This window comes from Artemia franciscana, chromosome 17 (genome assembly GCF_032884065.1).
Source record: "Artemia franciscana chromosome 17, ASM3288406v1, whole genome shotgun sequence".
Lineage (NCBI taxonomy): Eukaryota > Metazoa > Arthropoda > Branchiopoda > Anostraca > Artemiidae > Artemia > Artemia franciscana.
The window spans coordinates 28,587,557-28,609,106 of NC_088879.1; the positions used below are offsets into that span (position 1 = coordinate 28,587,557).

Consider the following 21,550-nt stretch of genomic DNA (forward strand, 5'->3'; position numbering starts at 1 on the left):
AAAAAACAAAATAAAGAGTAATTACAATCAATGACCGAGTCAAACTCAAAATGAGCAGAAATTAACATGAATAGGGCTGACAACCCCCATGCCTTCTCATGACCAGAGCATAATTTGCACTTTACTAATTTTTTTTTTTTTTTTTTTTTTTTAGACCAGGGTACTTGGTATCGAATGAGTTGTCGTAAAAACTTCAAAGGGGGCTCACTTGATTGAAAATTGAAAGGACTAGTGCTCATTTTAATTGTCAGAAGTGATTGGAGGGCAATCAACCCCCTCTCACGTTCATTATTTCTCCAGACACATCCAATTCAAATTTCTCGATAGCCAACAAAATGGTTTAAAAATTTGCAATTTACGGTTTTTAGGATGACAACAGCCCACAGCCCTAAGGGTAATGGTGTAAGTGATGCCCTCGGAGCATATAAGGCTCTTATAGAAAGCTTGGTCGTATAAACTCGGGAGGGGGCTCATTTGTATGGTAATCAGAAGCTATAATACTATTCTTAAGAGTCAAAGTAACCGGAGAGCAGCTACCCCTCACCCCTCCCCTGCACACACACACACACGTTTTATTTTCACGAAATGCATCTAACAGAAATTTTGAGACATCCATTTAATTTAAAATAGTCCAAATATCATAAAACAAGTCTTTGTGGGTTGAAACAAATCACCAAAGTCATGGGGCAAGGGTTGTAATTTATACCCCGGGGCTGCTCTCCACAACTTTTGATTCTTAGAAGGGAACTAGAACTTCCACATTCCAACCAAATGAGCCATCCCTGAAGTTTATACAATCATTTGTTCTGTATAAACCTTAAATACCCCCTGGGCATAATTTAAAACCCTTGCCCCCGGCTCTGATGGTTTGTGTCAACTCCAAAAGCCTTGTTAAATGGTCTTTGGACTATTTTGGATAAAATGGCTATCTCATAATTTCAATTCAATTCATTTCGGCAAAACACGACGTGGGGGGACGGGGTTGCCACCCTCTGATCACTTTGACACTTAAATAGGGCGCTGGAAGTTCTGATTACTGATTCAATGAGACCCCTCTGAAGTACATACGACCACCCTTTCTATAAAACCTAATTTAAAACTAATTTCACAGAGAATAAATTACAGCCCTTGCACCAGGGCCCTGGGAGGTTATGTCAACACTGGAGGCATCATTATATATCTTCTGGACTATTCTGAACAAAATAGCTATCTTACAATTTCATTCAAATGCATACGGTGAAAAGTAGGGTAGTGTATATTATATATACTTGAAATTCCAGGAATTTCAAAATTATTGCAAAAACTGGGATTTCAAAAAAAATACACTGGAATTTCAAGGATTACTTCAGATATTTTTGTGACAAAAGTTTCGCAGAGTCCGATGATATCTGGATAAGAACAATCCACATATAAATGTTTCAGTTGATCAAATGATGATGAAAAACCTTGAACATTAAGGTGCAGAGTCCTAAGGCAGTCACGACGTCTGGAAGCTTTTTTTCAACCCTAGGTTCATACTTAGTTTTAACCACACTATCAACCATAAAATTACTAAGGACTACTTAGGGTTACTTCCCACTGATCCATTTAAAATTTCAACTAAATGCACGGGATTCTTTTCAAGTAAATTTAGATAATTGGGTGGAACGCCTTCACCCCATCACCGGAAGGAGAATCAACATCGAAAATACTTACCATATCTCAGGTTTGGAAAAAGTACTGAAAGGGATGACAATTTCTTTCCTCTTTGGGACATACTGGATAATTTTTCTTTCAGGAGAAACATCCTTGTGATGTTACTTTTTCAGCTAAGCCTAGTGACTTAGAAGAGTAGTGACTTAGAAAACATCTAAAGCACTGCTTAATAATTGTGAAAGAAAAAATATGGAGCACAAGAATAAAAATAAATTGATTAGATAACATTAATAAAATAAAGTAAATTAAATAGACTCTAGTCAACAGAATATAAAAAAAGATAATGTGAAAAATAAAAATAAAATTAAGAAGCTAGTGTTTTCAATTTTTTAACAAGCTAAAAGAGTGGTTCCTTCGAGCTGATTCGGGAATCATTTTCCCTACAATATGATTCGCCGCAACAGGATTGAAGTTTGACCTTAGGGAGGGAGTACAAGGAATTTCAGCATTATTTTTCTGTTACACGAAAATGATAATTACTTAATCATAGGTAAAAGACGTTGGAACGTCAAGTGAAACGTCCTTCTATATTTTTGATAAAAATGTATAATTTTTTATTGGGATTCTGACACTTTAGGCCGCCACTCAAAATAAGTTGCTGTGAAAGTGCATGGCGTGAGCTCAGTGAGTTAGTCCCGTTTGACCTCTTTCCCTTCTTCGGAGATAAAGTTCAATTTCGTTAAATAGAAAAAAAAACAATAACTAAATTTTAGTAAAATCCCAGAGGATACGTTGGCCCAATTAACTATTAGCATAAAAGAAGATTTTATTCGCTCAACATGATCATTCCTAATTAATAAATTAGATAAAAAAAACGATTTTTTTCAACTAAAAGTAAGGAGCAACCTTTAAACTCACAAACGAACAGAAATTATTTATTATATTAGGGGGATTGCCCCATCTTCAAAATCTTGCTCTTCACCCTCAAGTTCTTTAAGAGTTTCTTATTGTAATTAAACAGCCCTTGTGTTTCAGGAGTCGTTCTTGAAGAATTGGGACAAACAGTCAAACTTTAGCGTAAAGAAATTATTTCCCTTTAATATACGAAAAAATTTCTGTTCGTTTTAATGTTGCTACTTACTTTCAGTTGAAATAACTTGTTTTTTATTTAATTTCTATTTGTTTTTCATCTAATGCCGGGGAATGAAACTTCCCTCCTTGGAAAATTCCTTCCCCCACAGGAAATTCCTCAAAATAGTTTTTTCACGTCCCACCCCCACCCACTAGTCTGGATAATACCCCCAGACTATTCCACCCTCGCTGAAAATCCTATAGAAAATTTTTCGCGAATGTTTTCAAATCATGTCGGAAGTCTCCCTCTCTGGAAATTTTTTTCCTAGAAACGCTACAATCCCTAATGTATTATTTTATGTTAAAATTCGAGTCATAATTCTTCATTTTTCTGAAATAATAGAGAGTAACCAGTTTTTGAACTGGTAACCTCTCGATTTCCGGGTGAAAGCTCAACCACAAGACTATGAGAGGCACAGTAACTACGAACACTATAGGTGATCAATATCGGCAAATATCACAACTTACAACCCTTTCCCCGGGACTGTGGGAAGTCACGTTATCCCCAAAGGCATATTTACTGGACCTAACAGCTGTTCTTAACAAAACAGGTATCTCAAAAATTTAAACGGATGACCATGGGCGAAAGGGCCGGGGAGATGTTCGATAACTGTCCTCCAGCCTTTTTGGGAACATAAAAATGGCACTAGAATTTTCATTTTTCGTTAGAATGAGCCCTCAATAGATCTTCAAGGACCATTGGTTTGATACAGTTCCCCTTTATATCACCAAAATTGTGTAACTTATAGCCATTTTTTCAGGAACTACGGAGGACAAGATCATCTCCAACAGCATAGTTATTGGACCTTTGAACTATGCTGAAAAAATGGCTATTCAAAGAATTCTGGTCGGATGACTTTGGGGGAGGGGCATGGGTTGAGAGGGATAGCTAGTCCCCAATCTTTTTGGTCACTAACAATTTTAATTTCCGTTTTAATGAGCCCCCTGACAATTTTATAAGAAAATTGGCTCGATAACATTACCCCAAGGAAAAAAATACATAGCAAGCACGCAGTCGTAATCCACAAAATTCAAATTCAAAATTTTTGTAGACAGAAGTTTGAGACCACTTCAGTAGAATTTCATGCTAGTACGATTACAAGCGACTTCCCCATCACCCTTCCACCGTCTATGAACTATACATCTATCAACATAAAAACTCGTAGAGCACTTACTTGTAAACGGAATATAATCCAGTTATATAATTAAGGTTCTGGGCGTTTATCCCCCTAGCGATTATCCCTCCGGAAAATACCCCCCCTAAAATACCGAAATTCAAACATACCCCATCAAATAAGAAATGAATTTGTATCTATTACTGCATATATTTATGCAATATTCAATTAAATATATTATCTGTATCAACAAAAATATTTTAAGGTATTTTATGATAAAAAAAAGACAAATTTTTTTCAACTGAAAGCTGAAAAGCAACAAAAAACTCAATAAGAACATAAATTATTCCATATATGAAGGGGTTGCCCCCCTCCTCCTTAATACCTTGCCATTCACACTACAGATTTTACCTCTTTTAAAAGAGATTCCTATTCTATTTAAACAACCCTTGTGTTTCAGGAGTCGTTCTTAAAGAATTGGGACAAAACCGTAAACAAGCATCCGTGATCTTTCTTACGGCGAAAAATGCAAAGTTCTATATTTTTGTATATAGGAGCTTGAAACTTCTACAGTAGGGTTTTCTGATACACCGAATCTGATTCAGATTTCTTAGATTTTCAGGGATGTTTCTCCCCTTTTTCGAAAATCAGGCAAATTTTGTCAGGCTTGTAGCTTTTGAAAGGTAGTACAAAACTTAGACCTTGTATGTTTGGAATCAGAACAGTCAGCCAATTTTTTTTACACTGATGTCAAAATTTCGTTTTTCAGAGTTTCGGTTACTATTGATTCGAGTCACTCCTTACTTACAATTCGCCACCACGAACTGTTTAATAGATTTTCAGACACGATCTAATTCAGCAGAATTCAGCAGTCTAACTAAACTGTTGGTATTCAAGGCACCACTATGTCTTCCCAATTTTGAACTCTATAAGGGCTTAATTCATTTACTCGCGTAAACATCTTCGTTTTCCATTTTAATCAAAAAATTTTGAAATTGCCATTTCCATCTTAATTTAAACAATGAAATTAATTAAAATTTTGCATTTTAGCTCAGGAATGGGATTTATTTTGAATGAGAAAATCAGTATTGTCAAGAGCCAAGAACAAGTTTATTTTCCCAAGAAATCAGAAGCATAATACAAGTTATATGAATCAGTAAGTACTTCATCATTCCTGTTTATACCTAAAGGAATTCAATTGAAGAAAATGCGTGAATGCAAAGGCAGATCTTATTTTACAATTCAAAATCGTCTGATTTATGATATATGGCATACAATTCATTCATTTTCTAAAACCTTTGGCTTTCAAAGCCTCCCCCCTCCTGAGGCTCACTACGTTGCAAAATATATTTAAAACTAAACCACTAAATAATTCAAACTGGATTTAAATATAGCAAAACAGCTTTAACACAGAGCATGGAGTGGGGAGATAGTTCAACCTCGTGTCCTCACGCAGTCTTGGCAATGATGACATTATGGTGACAGCTTTTTATGGTTTCAGTTGAAAAACATAATCTGCATTACAGGTAAACGTATTAATATACTGATATTACAGCCTATAAAATTTGTGAATACTATGGATCAGAGAAGAGGAGTTTAAATTTGAAAAATAGAATTTATTTGCCACCATGGGGGGATTTCTGTTTCCTTTCTAACAGGTATAACACAAAAAGTTTTATATTCCAACAAATACTATTAAAATTATATTGAAACCGTCTATAAAAAATAGATAAATATAATAACTATAAAAGCTTTGGAGTTCCGGGTGCAGCACTCCCAGGGTATTCAGGACTATGTTTCTGCCGCTTCTTCTTCTTTTCTTTCTTGCGCTTTTTCTTCTTCTGATTTCTTCTGCTTTTTGTGTTTCTTTTCATACCCATCTTGAGAAGCTTCTGCTCCTGATCCGGCACCGGATCCTTCCGCTCCGGATATGTCTCCACCACGATATTTATCTTTCTTCTTCTTTTTCTTTTTCACACCTCCTTGGTATATTGATAGTGTTTGTTTGAAGTCCTCTGGCAACTGAAAAATTCATTTTAAAATCAGTTGTTTTTTGTTCGAAAACAAGCCTTAAAAGTTTAGACTCGAGAACTTCAATCTAATCGAGAGACAAGAGGTTCAAATATCAAAAGAGTGGTGACCATTGAGAGCAGAAAATCCTCCTCAAACATGCTTCTAAGGATTCTTTTTACGGAAGAACTAGGAAGGAAATATATCCAACACCTACATCAGACAGGGAAAGAGGCTCTCGGCCCTCTAGATGATTTCTAGATTATTTTTTACAGTGCATAATTATAAATATGCACAATTTTACATTACTATAAATAATTTGTACACTATGTCCTCAGTTGGTTAAAAGCATTTGAATGTAACTTATTTGGAAGTATTTGAAATAAATTTTGACGTGAAAAAAGTGAGATTTGTAATATTTTTATCAACAAAATATTTCATTTCGTTTGTCCCCTGTCTGAATAATTTTAACAACTTCAGTCTCAAGATTTAAATAATTCTACAATTCTAAACTTTAATGTTCTCATCGTATTTTGTTATATTTCATTAGGATTTAGCTTTAGAGAAACCGGTTCTACTTAGATGAAGAGCTTGAGTGATCTAGCTATAATCGATAATCATTAAAAATTGTTCTAACACCACCCCCCCCCCCCATAAAAATACTGCACAGCTAGAACTATAGGCACAAGTCAAATGATATTTTTAAATTAGCAAGGGGGTTATTTAATGAAATTAGCGAGGGGATGTGGAATGGTTTGTAGGGTGTTTGGCTTCTTCGTATAATAATATAGATTACACATATTACAAAAATATCACTTAACTCCATGTTGCCTACTCCTGCAATATGAGTGTCTTTAACTCATAGTAAGTTCAGTTTAAAGCGTCTGAGCTATTATTAACTTTGATTATGAAGATGATTTTGATTGTTCTAGACAAAATATAACAAAATCAGTTAATTTCTTGAGGGTTTGAGGGCTCAATGTGCAAGGTATTCGTTTGACTGCCCCTATGTCAAATATCAAGCTGTACAAGAAAATTGTGATTTTCTAAGGTTGTAATGTAAGAAGGATTGAGATTGTTAAAACATGTTTTGTGGAGGAGGGATAGTGTACTGGCAAAGATTGTTCGTTTTGCCATCTATCGGGGACAAAATAAAAATCTATTCGTCTCTGAATAAGGTTAGAAAAGGTCATGAAGAAGGATTTGAGGAAATTTGAACTACGTAGGAGGGGGTAAATATTCAAGCTTTCAAAAGATGGGATGGGAGGAGAAGCGTGCGCAGTAAGCAGTATACTAGTTTTGTATTGAAAATTAAGAATACAAAAAATAAATTGTTAAGTTACCTTTTTGTTTTAGAATGAATGAAAAAATGGTTTATTTCAAAACGACGGCGCGCATTCTCACATTACCGAATTTGCGTTACCGTCATCAAACAGTTCGTGGTAACGAACTGTAGTAAGGAGCGACCCGGTTCAATAGTAACCAAAACTCTAAAAAACGGAATTTACCCACTTACCTATCCAAAGTTACGAGCCTGAGAAAATTTGCCTTATTTTAGAAAATAGGGGGAAACACTCCTTAAAAGTCATAGAATCTTAACGAACATCACACTATCAGATTCAGCGTATCATAGAACCATACAGTAGAAGTTTCAAGCTCAAATCTACAAAAATGTGGAATTTTGCATTTTTTGCCACAAGACAGATCACGGATGCGTGTTTATTTGTTTGTTCTTTTTTGTTGTTTTTTTCCCCAGGGGTGATCGTATCGACCCAGTGGTCCTAGGATGTCGTGTGAGGGCTCATTATAACGGAAATTAAAAGTTCTAGTGCCCTTTTTAAGTGACCAAAAAATTGTTGGGCACCTAGGCCCCCTTCCACGCTCATGTTTTCCCAAAGCCACCGGATCAAAATTCTGAGATAGCCATTTGATTCAGCATAGTCGAAAGACCAAATAACTTTGTCTTTGGGGAAGACTTACTCCCCCACGGTCCCCGTGGGGGGGGGGCTGCAAGTTAAAAACTTTGACCAGTATTTACACATAATAATGGTTATTGGGAAGTGTACAGGCGCTTTCAGGGGGATTTTTTTGGTTGGGGGGATGAGTTGAGGGGAGGGGGTTATGCGGGGGGAAATTTCCATGGAGGAATTTGTCGTGGGGGAAGAGAAATACCATGAAGAGGGCGCAGGACTTTCTTGCATTTTTTAAAAGAGCAATGAAAAAATAAATATGGAAAAGTTTCTTCAGCTGAAACTAAGGAGCAGCATTAAAACCTGAAGCGAATAGAAACTATTACGCACATGATGGGGTTCACCTTCTCCTAATACTTCACTCTTTACGCTAAAGTAATTTTATTGATTTCAACTATTTATTCTACGGCCTTTGTGATTCAGGGGTAATTCTTAACGAATTGGGACAAAATCTAAGCTTTAGTGTAAAGATCGAGGTATTGATGAGGGGGTGAACCCCCTCATATACGTAATAAAAACATTACGTAAGTTAGTTCGTAAGTTACGTGTATTTTTACTAATAAAAACGTTCATACAATTAAAAGTTCTAGTTGCCTTTTAAAGTAACCAAAAAATTGGAGGGTAACTAGGCCTACGCCCCCACTCCTCTTTTTCTCAAAATCGTCCGATCAAAACTATGGGAAAGTCATTTAGCAAAAAAAAATAAATTAATCTGCAAATTTCCTTTTAATTATTCATGTGCAGAGAGCCAACGTCAAAACATGCATTAATTCAAAAACGTTCAGAATTAAAAAAAAAAACAGTTTTTTTAACTGGAAGTAAGGGGCGACATTAAAACTTGGAACGAAGAGAAATTACTCCGTATATGAAAGGGGTTGTTCCCTCCTCAACGCCCCGCTCTTTACGCTAAAGTTTTTTACTGTTTTAAAAAGTAGAGTTGAGAGAAAGAGTCAAATTTTAGCGTAAAGAGCGGGGCGTTGAGGAGGGAACAGCCTCTTTCATATACGGAGTAATTTCTCTTCGTTTTAAGTTTTAATGTCGCTCCTTACTTTCAGTTAAAAAAACTGGGTTTTTATTTAATTATAGTAAAAAACGAACTCTAAATTATAGAAACCCGAGTTGCTGTGTTAGATAGCACCATAGTAAGAGACGATCACGAACCATAGTAGAAAATGAAATAACCTATAATTTATTAAGCTAGAATTGGATCAAAAAACGAAGTACACTTATACAACCGCCTTGTCCGAAACCCCTATAACGGAAACTTACTGTCCCTTGGCTTGAACAACAAGGGATGTATACTGGCTTGAAAACCAAGAAAATTATGATAAAGAACGGGTTTATCCCATGGTAAATGAAGAAATAGAATAAATCATTGTATTTATGATGATGTAACATTACTACATTTTATTAGACTGTAGTAAACAATGAACTCTTGCCCATTGTAACTGAAATGTTAAAATGAATATTCTTGTTGATACAACCCACTTATATTTTGGGACCATGGTTGCAGCTATAGCTGCAACCTATCAAAAGGCAATTAACAGCTCAAAGTAACCAACTGTTGAACAATGCATTTTGAAAAAAAACCTGCCAAATGAGAAAAATTAGTGTCTGACACCAATTCAGGAATAGTAACTGTTACTTCAGTTAATCTTAAAAGTAAAAGTTTATAACAAAAAGAAACTCATACTTATTTCAAATAAAATCTTGAAACCCATGAAAAATGATGCCAGATGAAAATAAAAGTGCACCATTGGAATCAGCATGGCTGGAAGCCTTTCATAGGATTTATGGTTGCAGCAGGTGCTGCAGCCTAGTAAGAACGAACTCTCATAGTAAATGAAATAGATTATTTGGGAATGGATATCCAATTAGGCTAATAAATTCTGCTATTGAAAAACGCAACTAAAAAGTTTCAAAAAGTGACACCGAAAAGGCAAATCAAAAGAAAATTTAGATTGTATTGGTCTCTCTTACGTAAAATGGGTTTCAGACCACATTTCCAAATATTTAAAGAAAAATAATATTTGTACTTATTACAAACCTGGTAAAACCATCAGTTTACAAAGTTATCAAACAGTTCGTGATAACGAACTGTAGTAAGGAGCGACCCGGCTCAATAGTAAACAAAACTCTGAAAAACGGAATTTCGATGCTAAAAGATATATCAAAGGAATCGGATTTTTATGCTGATTTCAAATATATAAGTTTTATCAAGTTTAATCTTTGTCATCAAAAGTTACGAGCCCGAGAAAATTTGCCTTATTTTGGACAATAGATGGAAACACCCCCTAAAAGTCATAGGATTCGTAACGAAAATCACACCATCGCATTCAGCGTATCAGAGAACCCTATAGAAAAAATTTCAAGGTCCAATCTACAAAAATGTGGGATTTCGTATTTTTTGCCAGAAGACTAATCACGGGTGCGTGTTTATTTGTTTTTTTTTTCTTTTCCCCAGGGGTCATCGTATCAACCAAGTGGTCCTAGAGTGTTGCAAGAGGGGTCATTCTAACGGAAATGAAAAGTTCTAGTGCCCTTTTTAAGTGACGGAAAAAATTAGAGCGCAACTAGGCCCCCTCCCACGCTCATTTTTTTCCCAAAGTCAACGGATCAAAATTTTGAGATAGCCATTTTGTTTAGCATAGTAGAAAATCATAATAACTATGTCTTTGGGGATGACTTACCCCCCCACAGTCCCCGGAGGAGGGGCTGCAAGTTACTAACTTTGACCAATGTTTACATACAGTAATGGTTATTGGGAAGTGTACCGACGTTTTCAGGGGGATTTTTTTGTTTGGGTGTGGGGTTCAGGGGAGGGGGCTATATGGGAGGATCTTTCCTTGGAGGAATATTTCATGGGGGAAGAGAAATTCAATGAAAAGGGCGCAGGATTTCCTAGCATTACTATTAAAAAAAAAAAAACAATGAAAATATAAACATGAAAAAGTTTTTTCAATTGAAAGTAAGGAGAAGCATTAAAACTTAAAACGAACAGAGATTATTACGCATATGAGGGGTTCTAAAAATGCTTTAGCATAAAGAGCGAGGTATTTAGAAGGAGATAAATACTTCGCTTTAAATGCTAAATCATTTTTAGTAATTTCAGCTATTTATTCTACGGCCTTTCTGATTCAGGGGTCATTCTTAAAGAACTGGGACAAAACTTAAGATTTAGTGTGAAGAGCGAGGTATTAACGAGGGGACAAACTCCCTCATATATATAATCAAAAATATAAGAATATAAAAGTTTGTTACGTAAGTTAATTCTTAAGTTACGTATATTTTTTACTAATAAAAACGTTCGTTAAAAATTAAAAGTTCTAGTTGCCTTTATAAGTAACCGAAAAAATTGGAGGGCAACTAGGCCTTCTTCCCCACCCCTTATTTCTCAAAATTGTCTGATCAAAACTAAGAGAAAGCCGTTTAGCCAAAAAAAGAATTAATACTAAATTTCATTTTAATAATTTACGTACGGAGAGCCAAAATCAGACATGCATTAATTCAAAAACTTTCAGAAATTAAATATAAAAAAAACAAGTTTTTTGAAATGAAAGTAAGGAGCGCCTTTAAAACTTAAAACGAACAGAAATTACTCCTTATATGAAAGGGGCTTTTCCTCCTCGACACCCCGCTCCTTGCGCTAAAGTTTGACTCTTTCTCGCAACTCTACTTTTTAAAACAATAAAAAACTTTAGCGTAAAGAGCGGGGTGTCGAGGAGGAAAAGCCCCTTTCATATAAGGAGTAATTTCTGTTCGTTTTAAGTTTTAATGTCGCTCCTTACTTTCATTTCAAAAAACTTGTTTTTTTTATTTAATCCAGGTAAAGACCCTATCCCGAAAAGTGAAACCCTAGAGTTTCAGAATGCCATACTCTTGTGGTATTTGCTCCATAGGAAGGACGGATCAACGGCTTACGGATAGAATAACTCAGCTCTCCACTTCAATTGAGAATACCCTTAATAAGCAGAAACAATAGAAAATTTTCACTCTACCCTTGCAGAACACTTTTATGACCATCCGGACCATACTATTTTATTTAACCAAGGTAGTTGAATTTCATACGACAAAGGTATTGTCCAGTACTACAGAGAATCTGTTAACATTTATAAATACTTTAGTATTTAGTATTAAATACTAAAGTATTAAATACTTTAGAAACTGATACTTTAGTAATCCCCGGAATAATTCTTGTTCGTTTTAAGTACTGATATTACTCCTTGATTGTTTTTTAATAAGTTAAAACAAACTTTTTTAACATCCAATGTGATGTTATCAAACATCAATTAAACAAAAATTCCGAAAAAGAAGTTTTTTACAGAAAAGTAAAGGCAACATTAAACTTAAGATCATCAGAAATAAATTCCTATACTAATTCAAACCAAAACGACCAGAAATTACTATTAAAGAATAAATGAAGCCAAAAACGAAAAGAAATTAAATAACAATCATAAAACAAACATACAGAAGGTATTAATATAAATGAATAAATAAATTTTAAAACGAGTAAAACTTAAATTGATTATCCAAATCGAGCTTAAAACAAACACAAATAACTACAAACAAGTATTTGGCTACTGCCTCCTTCCCTACTGAAAAAGTCTAAAGCTCCAATTTTTATACGAGTACCCCTTCCATAAAAACTTTATATGCCCCTGAGGCATAGCTTGCAGCACTTGCCCACGGACTCTGAGTGGTTGCGTCGACCCCAGAGTTTTTGTCACCTGATCGTTAGACAATTTTGAACAAACTGGCTGTCTAAAAATTTTGATTGGAGACATCTGGGTAAAAAGAGAACGTGGGGAGACTAGTTAGTAAAAGGGCAGTAGAACATCAAATTTTCAATCGAATGAGTTCCCTCCGCAGTTTAAACGACCATCCCTTTCATATGAAGCGTCTCTGGAAAAAAAAATAATAGTGAAACATTGAAGCCGTAAGGCCTTGAAAATAAGAGGTGTTTGGTGTATTCTTGTTTTTGCCTCATTTTTAGTAATATTTTTTGTATCTGTTTTATATTTAATTGGTCCAAAGACAATTTAGAACCAATAAAATTCCACATAAATATTGTTTCTTCTGGTAATTTTACCTCCCTCCTCCTAATTTTTTCTGAATTAACACCACTGATGGCCTCAGCGCAACAGGAGGCCCAATTTTCTGCAGATTTTTTATCGATTTACTTGAATAATATTCCCCATACCCATTTTTTCTAACCCAAAATTTTAGTTTTTCAGATAACAAATATCTGATTTTGTTGTGTTTATGATTGCATCACCCTCTAGACAGTAGCATTGTGTGTCGTCGTGCTGTAAGTAACCAATCTGTTTAAACTAAAAGTTATATGCATTTTCAGATACAAGTACACTAGATATGATTAAATATCCTAAATATATAGCTCGCATTCCCTAGATTTTTAACCACCCCCTCCCTCAAATTTGAAAACAACCCTTATTTGAATATTTAACCGTCAGTAGCATTTGTATACCCGAGTTTGAGTATTTTCATTTAAAAAGTTGAAAAAACGACAAACTTACTCTCAACTCCTCTAGGATTTGAAAAATACATTTTGCCCCCCTCCTCGTAATTTTTCGAATTAACAACGCTGATGGCCTCAGCCCTACAGAAGTCCTAAGATTATGCATATTTTCTATCAATTTACTTGAATAATATTCTCCCTACCATCCGTCCAAAGCTGTATTTAAAAATTATTTTAAAATTTATTGCAAATTCTAAGAGAAAACCTAACTCTACAAAAATTCCACGGAAAGATTTTTTGTCTTCAATAAACCTTCAATGTTTTCTTTTGTGAACTGTTTGTAAAATGTGCTTGTGATTAATATGAATTGATTCCATATATTGGAAATGATGGATGCTAATAGACTGCGAAATCTAGATTTGTAAAACTTTTAGACTATCAAATTCTAGTGGTGGGACCTTTTTTTTCAAATTAGCTCTTTGTAAGCAAAATAGACTTGACAGAACTAATTCAAAGCCAATATTTCAAGATATAGTACGTGAGATGCAAAGGTTTAAAATAAACAAACTCTTAAATTAATGTTTTTAAAATTAAATATTCAGTTAAGTAATTTTACTATTAAATTATTCTAATTTTTGTCAAATTGAAATTTAATGATCTTGGATTGAATTCAAATAACTGATTAAATTAATTAACTAAAAATACAAACAAATATAAAAACAAACAAATGAAATTAAAGACCATAAACGAGTCTATGGCCAGTAAATGAAAACGCAGAGAACAAAAAAAAAAAAAAAATTCAAACGAATATTTCGCCCATATACAGCAAGGCGTTTTCAGCATAGAAAAAAAAACAAAAAAAAATAAACACTAAAACTAGCACAAAATAGACTAGCACACAATATATAATATACAATTACTTACATACACGTTTGGCAGCCACCTTCATGAAACCACAGAACAGAAGTAACTGGATTAAAAATTTAAAAGAACAAATGAACTAGATTATATTATTGCGACATAATTTTATGTAAAGCTTTTGATGCTGCTAGTCGTTTAGGTTTGTTACTTGAAGTAAACCCTTGGACATTTTGCAAGACTTTATTTTTGAACATGGATTCATTTTTAAAATAATGTCGTATTTTAGATGTTACTTTAGAAAATGAACCCATCTGAGGGCAAGGGTTGTTAGTTATGCCCGGGGGCATAAAAAGTTTTTATAGAAGAAGTGGTCGAGTTGAACTTTAGAGGAGGCTCATTTTCTTGGAAATGTATAGTTCTTATTCCTTTTTAAGAGTGAAAAGTGATGAATGGCAAATAGCCCCACCCCCTGAAATCCACCTTTCACCATCGATCGAAATTGTGAGATAGCCATGGTGTTTACAAAAGTCCAAAGAGCACATAAAAATGTCTTCAGGGTGGACACAACCTCCCAAAGCCCAGAGGCGAAGGTTGTAGGTTATGCCCGGCCCTTTTTGCCATTTGGCCTCGAGCCCTCTCTCTGCCAAATTGGCTTTTTATATTGAAATTATGTAGTAATAAACAGAACTTGAACTTGAAAGTCAAAAGTGAATTGAGGGCAATCATACCCCCCCTCCAAGAATATCATTCCCCAAAACACTTCTGATCAAAATTTATGAGAGTTACTTTCGTTCACCATTGTTGAAAGATCCAGTAATTATGTCTTTGGGCACGCCAACCTCTCCACAGTCCTCATGGCAATTCGTTCATTGATTACATATAGTATATAATATTGAGAAACGTATGTATTTTGAGATTTACTTTCCAAAAAGATGAAGGGCATTCAGATGAGCCTTTCATAAATCGATGAGGGGAGTGGTCACCTAAATCAAAACATGTTATGTGTATGCAGATTGTCAAAAGAGCTTCACTTAGGAATGACTTAGTATATTAATTTGGAACTTTCAGGAAACGATAAGGGAGATGATCAAAAAAATAATACTTGCATGCTACTACTACAACTACCACCACTACTACTGCTACTACAACCATACTACTCAGTTACAATATTGAGGGGAAATTTGAACTAAATCAAAAGACGCTATGTGCATATACATTGTCAAAAGAGCGTATCTCAACAATTGATTTGAGTATTAACTTTCAGAGAATGCTTAAAGGGGAAGATCACCTGACCAAATGCAATACGTACACACCACTATTAATACTACTATCACTGCTACATTTACTACAACTTCAACTACTTCTATTGCTACTACTTGTAAGGCTAAGAGTATTGAGATGAAAATTTCAAGAAGTATATGAACAAACAGGTTGTCAAAACGTCATATCAGCAATGTCATAGCAATGGCTAATTGTATTAACTTAAAACTTCAGGGACCTGATGAGACAGATGTTCAACAGGCAAAAGGCAATACATTAATACTACTGATACTACTAGGACTACTCCTATTACAATTAATACCACTACTAAATACAAACACTACTACTGTGACTACTATTACAACTATGCCTAATTAAGTAATATTAATTACTTAATTAAGTAATTAAGTATTAATTAATTAATTAAGTAATTAATTAATTAAGTAATTAATTAAAGTGATTAATTTAAATAATTAATTAATTAAGTATTAATTACCTAATTAATTAATAAGTAATAAACTAATTATTAGGCAACTATGCCTAATAAGGTATTAATTTTAGATGTAATACCTTAAACTAGGGATCCTTATTCCAGACCACATTGCCTTTCTATGACGAAAAAATAAACGTCAAATGGGATGAGCCCCTTCGTTTAGACAGTGAAAACAGGTATAAAAGTCTAGATATTTCGATCACATATACAGCGTTCGTCATCAGTGGAAATACTTAAGCATTAAAATTAGAAATGACATATTTAAAAAAAAAATAATCAACTTCCGGTTCATTCACTGGATTCTTTTTCTGAGAGAGTTCAATAAACAGGGTTCATTCAAAGTCTTGAGATGTAAACTTTCTTCTTTAATCTTGCCTAAGCGTAAAATGAATTTCCAATGACGGTGGCAAAGTCTTATTTGTCTTCTAATTGCAAAAGAAATGTTGAATTTATAGTTTAATACTTGAGTGGTCCCATCTCCCCGTATATACGACGTATTTGCCACCTTCACCCAAATGAATAAATCTTTTGCTTTTTCAGTCGTGGCTGAACCTATGTATGGTGAGGAAGTCCGGATTCTTCCAAAGAAATCTTATTTTATTCTTTTAGTAAAAAAAATGTTTTATAGATTAACTTGTTGAGTAAGTTTGTTTTCTTTTTATTTATATTATATTGTATCTCGGACCTACCAAGACCCTTTTTCAACAGCAGACGACGCAATCAAGCAAAAGGGTAAAAATTAGACAGAACCTTCCCCACTGAACAGGGGAAAAACAAAACAAGCATTTCGATATCTAGGAACACTACCGAGAGTGTTTGAACGGCGAGTAAAGTTAAAACAATATAATAAATAAATAAAAATCAAGAAATAAGCAGGAAATTTTGTGCTTGCCTTCGTTTTGTTTATTTCTACTAGTTTTTTTCTACTGATTTTCCTACAAAAAAAGGTAAAATCAAATAAAGAACTAAAAATAAAGAAATAAGTTGGGAATTTTGTACTTGTCTTCGTTTTGCTTATTTCTGCCAGTTTTTTCTAGTTTTCTACTTTTTTTCTATAAATAAGTAAAATAAAATAAGTAAATAAAAAAAAATAATAATCTAAAAAATAAAGCAACAAGTTAGGGATGTTGTGCTTACCTTCGTTTCCTTTTTCCTAATAGTTCTTTTCTAGTTTTTTTTTTCGAATGTTTTTTTCTACTAAATAAATAAAGAAAAATAAGGAAGCAAAATACAAATAAAATCAAGAAAAAAAAGCTGGGAATTTTGTAGGTGACGGATTTTTTTCCTGCTAGTTCATGCATTAAAATTTCACTAACTGTGAAGCTCAAAAGCGGAAAACAAATAAAACAATTAGATGCTTCAATAAAAACCAAGGGTTTAACTCCGCCTGCCATTGTCATGGATAACACCAGCGTGTCCCAAGCCAGGATGAAGGAGGAGGGTTGGGCGACAGGTTTGCTACCTGCCCCTGTACAAAAAAGCCTCAGCAACGGAAACGTCGATAAATGCCTCGGATGAATTATCTTCCCCCTTGATAACGAACCCAGCACGCCCCCGAACGCGATTATTGACTGCGAAACAACCAACAAAAATCGGCTTCTGGAACGTGAGAACTATGAGTCAGTTATCAAAAACTGAGCAAGTTCTCACAGAGATGAAGCAATATAATATTGACATACTGGCCCTAAGCGAAATACGTTGGAAAGGTGTAGGCCAAGAAACACTAGATCATGGATATGTACTGTTGTATAGCGGAGAGGACAACCATCATCAGGCAGGTGTAGGACTTATGATGTCCCTTACAGCATACCGAACAATGCTGAAATCGACTCCAATAAACGAAAGGATCTTGTTTGCACGATTTGCTACAACACACACTAAGCTTTCTGTCATTGTATGCTACGCTCCTACCAATGAAGCGGATGATGATGTCAAAGATAGCTTCTATGAAACCTTGCAAGCTGTCACCAAAGACATCCCCAAACATGATGTTCTATGTGTTGTTGGTGATCTGAATGCCAAAGTAGGAGTCGATCGCAAGTACTGTCCGGAAGTCCTAGGACCGCATGGACTTGGCCAGATTAACGAAAATGGTGCATTATTAGTAGACTTCGCGCTAAGTAATGACCTTGTCGTTGGTGGGACACTCTTTGAGCATAAAAATGTGTACATAAAAAAGTACACATGGACATCTCCAGACGGTTCAACGCAAAACCAGATTGACCATTTCCTGATCGCCAGAAGGTGGCGTGCAAGCCTGTTAGACGTGCGTGGGTATAGAGGAGCAGACGCCCAGTCGGATCACATGTTCATGATCGCCCACATACAGATCAAACTACGTGCCCAAAAAAGACACAGCAAGATCTGAAGAAACTGTACGACACGAACAAGCTACAGGATCAAAAAATCCGCAGAGACTTCTGTATCTCTTTATGGAACAAATTTGATACCTTGGCTGTTGAGGCAAATGACTCAGAAAGCGTCGAAGAGAAATGGGAGAAAATAAAAAGTGCATACACGACGATTGCCGAAGAAAAGCTAGGTTTCCGAAAGAAACCAAAGGAAACGTGGATCTCTGACATAACATGGAAACTGATTGACGAACGAAAGGCACTCAAGCAAGCCATGCTCATAGATACTACAAGGTGTTCAGAGCTGGCAAGAAAACAATTATACAAAGAAACAGATAAAGAGGTAAAAAAGAGTGCAAGAAAGGACAAGAGACAGTTACTTGAAAAGAAAGCAGCTTTAGCTGAAGAAGCTTCTAGGAAGGGTGGCTCCAAGACTGTCTACCGATTGACAAATGAGATGGTAGGAAAACAAAGCAGCCGAACCACCCTTGTCAAGGACGAAAATGGATCATTATATCTGATCCAGAAAATATTGACGAGAGATGGGCTTCCCATTTCGAAAAACTTCTGAACAGACCGAGAACTAGTGACCAAGCAAACGTACCTGGTATCCCTTTTATGTATTTAGACATCAATACAGATCCTCCGAGTGCTGAGACTATCATGCATGCAGCAAAGAAATTAAAAAATGGACGAGTCCCGGGTATTGATGGCATTTCAGCAGAAATGCTGAAGTACTCAATTATTACCTGCATATCCATTTGGATTTCTCTCTTCACCAAAATATGAACCTTAGGGAAGGTCTTAAAAGGCTGGAGCAGAGACATTATAGTCAAACTCTTCAAAAAGGGAGACTTGATGAACTGCCATAACTGGAGAGGCATCAATCTTCTCCCTGTCTCATCCAAACTATTAGCCTCCGTCATTTTGCAGCGTCTGCGGAAAGCACTAGACGCAACTCTACAAGAAGAGCAGCATGGTTTCAGAACTGGGAGATCCTGTTCTGATCTAATATTTGTACTGAGAATGCTTGTCGAAGAATCAAAAGAATGGAATAAGAAGCTCTACCTCCTATTCATTGACTTTGAAAAGACATTTGACTCAGTTGACAGAGATTGCTTGTGGAGTTTTGAAATACTACGGAATTCCCGAGAAAATAGTAGATATGATTATAGCGCTTTATGAAGAATCAGAATGTTGCGTAAAGACCGAAAACAGTACAACCAGATTTTTCAAGATCATGACTGGTGTTCGTCAAGGATGTGTACTTTCCCCCATGCTCTTTATAATTATAATGGATTATGCCCTGAGATTCGCATCGGGCTACGGGGTAAAAGTAAGCAACAAGCAACTGTTCGATCTGGACTTCGCGGACGACGTCCTTCTCGAAGAGTCTAAAGAACGGTTGCAGCAGCTACTTGACACTTTTACCGAGAATGCAGAGAATGTCGGGCTAAAGATAAACATTGACAAATCGAAGAGGATGGCCATCACAACCTCGCCACTTGTTCTCCATTGCAAAAACAAGGATCTTAGAACAAGTCCAGGAGTTCAAGTACCTGGGTAGCTGGATTGATTGTAATGGAGAGATCTCGACCGAGATTAAACGTAGAATTGGACAAGCTACAGGTGCCTTCAATAGATTGAAGCCTATTTGGAGAAGTAATAAATATTCAATGCGACTGAAGCTTCGACTCTTCAACAGCAATATACTCTCAATTCTCCTTTACGCAAGTGAAGATTGGAAAATAAACACCCAGCTTGAAAAAAGGATCCTTGCATTTGAAAATATGAGCCTCAGAAGAATGTTGAATACAAGCTGGCAACAAAAAATTACAAATGCAGAAATACACAGAAAAACAGGCCAATCTCCAGTCATTGAGTTACTGAAAAGAAGGCGGTGGACATACCTAGGACACGTTCTTCATATGGAAGAGAGCCGCCTTCCTCGAACAACCTATGAATGGAAGCCAGACGGTAGAAGAAAGAGAGGCCGCCCCACAAATACATTGAGACGAACACATGACCGAGATCTGAGGACGGCCGGCACCTCACTAATACCTGAATGGGAAGACGTCATCGCTGCAGCACCAATGCGAGACGAATGGAGAGGCTTTGTCGACGCCCTATGCGCCACCGATGGCTCTGGAGGAACTAAGGTCTAGGGTAAGGATTGTGCTTATCTTACCAGTAGGCCTCCTGAAACCAAATAGCCGTATAAAACAACATTCATATAGTAGCGAATTTTCCTATTTTATTAAGAATAATTGAACATTATGAAAAAAGAGAAACCAAAACTCAGGGATAGCCTTCGTCTTCTTCTTCAGCCATTTCACTCGCCAGCTCCATGTCCTGCTGTTCCCGTTCTCGACGCTCCTGAAAAATAGTATTTTAAACGCTGTTCATATTGCAGCTACAGTATTCTGCTCTGGAATGAATCAAATTTTGACTTGGCAAAATATTGTTCTCAGTTGGTAGTTACAGTGTTGCTAATACTACATCTAAATTATTTAAAATATAAATGCAGAAAATTAACCGAATATAAAGGAGAGGGTCACTGCAGATTGCATAAAATAGAAAAATTGTCTTTGCGTGCAGCATTGTATTGGAGGCTATGCAGAAGTCACTTTCTAACACATAAAAAGGGTAAGGTATAAGGGGCAGCTCCAGCCTCTCTTGTGTCCAGGGCAAAATATTGATTTATATTGAGATGAAATTATGGCTACAACCTGGCATACACCTTTTGGACTAAAAAATAAAAATTGGTAAATTTGGCAAAATTTAGCAAATAAAAATTTTAAATTGGCACTGAAGGAACTTCATATGGTAGTCCTACTTTGACATAATTTTTTAGGATGGTGGCAAACAAACAATGTACTTTCTTCCCCGGCACCATACTATTTTAGAACGATTTCCAATGACCATTTTAGTCGATTGGCTGCACCATTTCCAACGATCTTTTTCCAGTCTTTGTCCCATTCGACCTTGTCTTTAGAAACCCATTCCCTCAGTTCTAGGGGTATTTGCAGATTAGCGAATATTTCCACCATTATGGCACGTATTGGACAAAATTCTGTATCAAAGTATTAAAATTAGTGCAATTTTTCTGAGCAAATATTTTTGGGAAAAATTATATTTTGGACAGAGTTTTGTTTACAAATGGTGCTTTTCACCGGATTTTCACTCTTATCGCTCCGTTACCTAATACTGGGCATATCTGGTAACCCTTGTCAACTATTTATAAATAG

At 35.6% G+C, this 21,550-nt stretch overlaps 3 protein-coding genes and 1 long non-coding RNA gene across 4 annotated transcripts in view; 2 read left to right on the plus strand and 2 right to left on the minus strand.

Moving 5' to 3' along the window:
- Positions 1-5,554: 5,554 nt before the first annotated feature.
- On the minus strand, positions 5,555-15,828 carry LOC136037622 (uncharacterized). The gene is made up of 2 exons (XR_010619990.1): positions 15,315-15,828; positions 5,555-6,135 (listed from the first exon to the last, which is right to left on the minus strand). It is a non-coding gene; the product is annotated as an uncharacterized LOC136037622 (long non-coding RNA).
- Positions 15,829-17,566: 1,738 nt separating this feature from the next.
- On the plus strand, positions 17,567-18,873 carry LOC136037529 (craniofacial development protein 2-like). Its single transcript, XM_065720251.1, has 2 exons — positions 17,567-18,217; positions 18,304-18,873. The coding sequence occupies exons 1-2, from the start codon at positions 17,567-17,569 to the stop codon at positions 18,871-18,873; spliced, it is 1,221 nt and encodes a 406-aa protein (XP_065576323.1).
- A 287-nt stretch (positions 18,874-19,160) lies between these two features.
- LOC136037530 (uncharacterized) lies at positions 19,161-19,487 on the plus strand. The gene has a single exon (XM_065720252.1). The coding sequence runs from the start codon at positions 19,161-19,163 to the stop codon at positions 19,485-19,487; it is 327 nt and encodes a 108-aa protein (XP_065576324.1).
- A 1,049-nt stretch (positions 19,488-20,536) lies between these two features.
- LOC136038109 (26S proteasome non-ATPase regulatory subunit 3-like) overlaps positions 20,537-21,550 on the minus strand; it is a 51,282-nt gene continuing 50,268 nt past the window's right edge. The window contains exon 9 of the mRNA XM_065721124.1: positions 20,537-20,678. Coding sequence (XP_065577196.1) covers positions 20,601-20,678 — 78 coding nt within the window. The 3' untranslated portion in view covers positions 20,537-20,600. The remainder of the gene's footprint in view (positions 20,679-21,550) is intronic.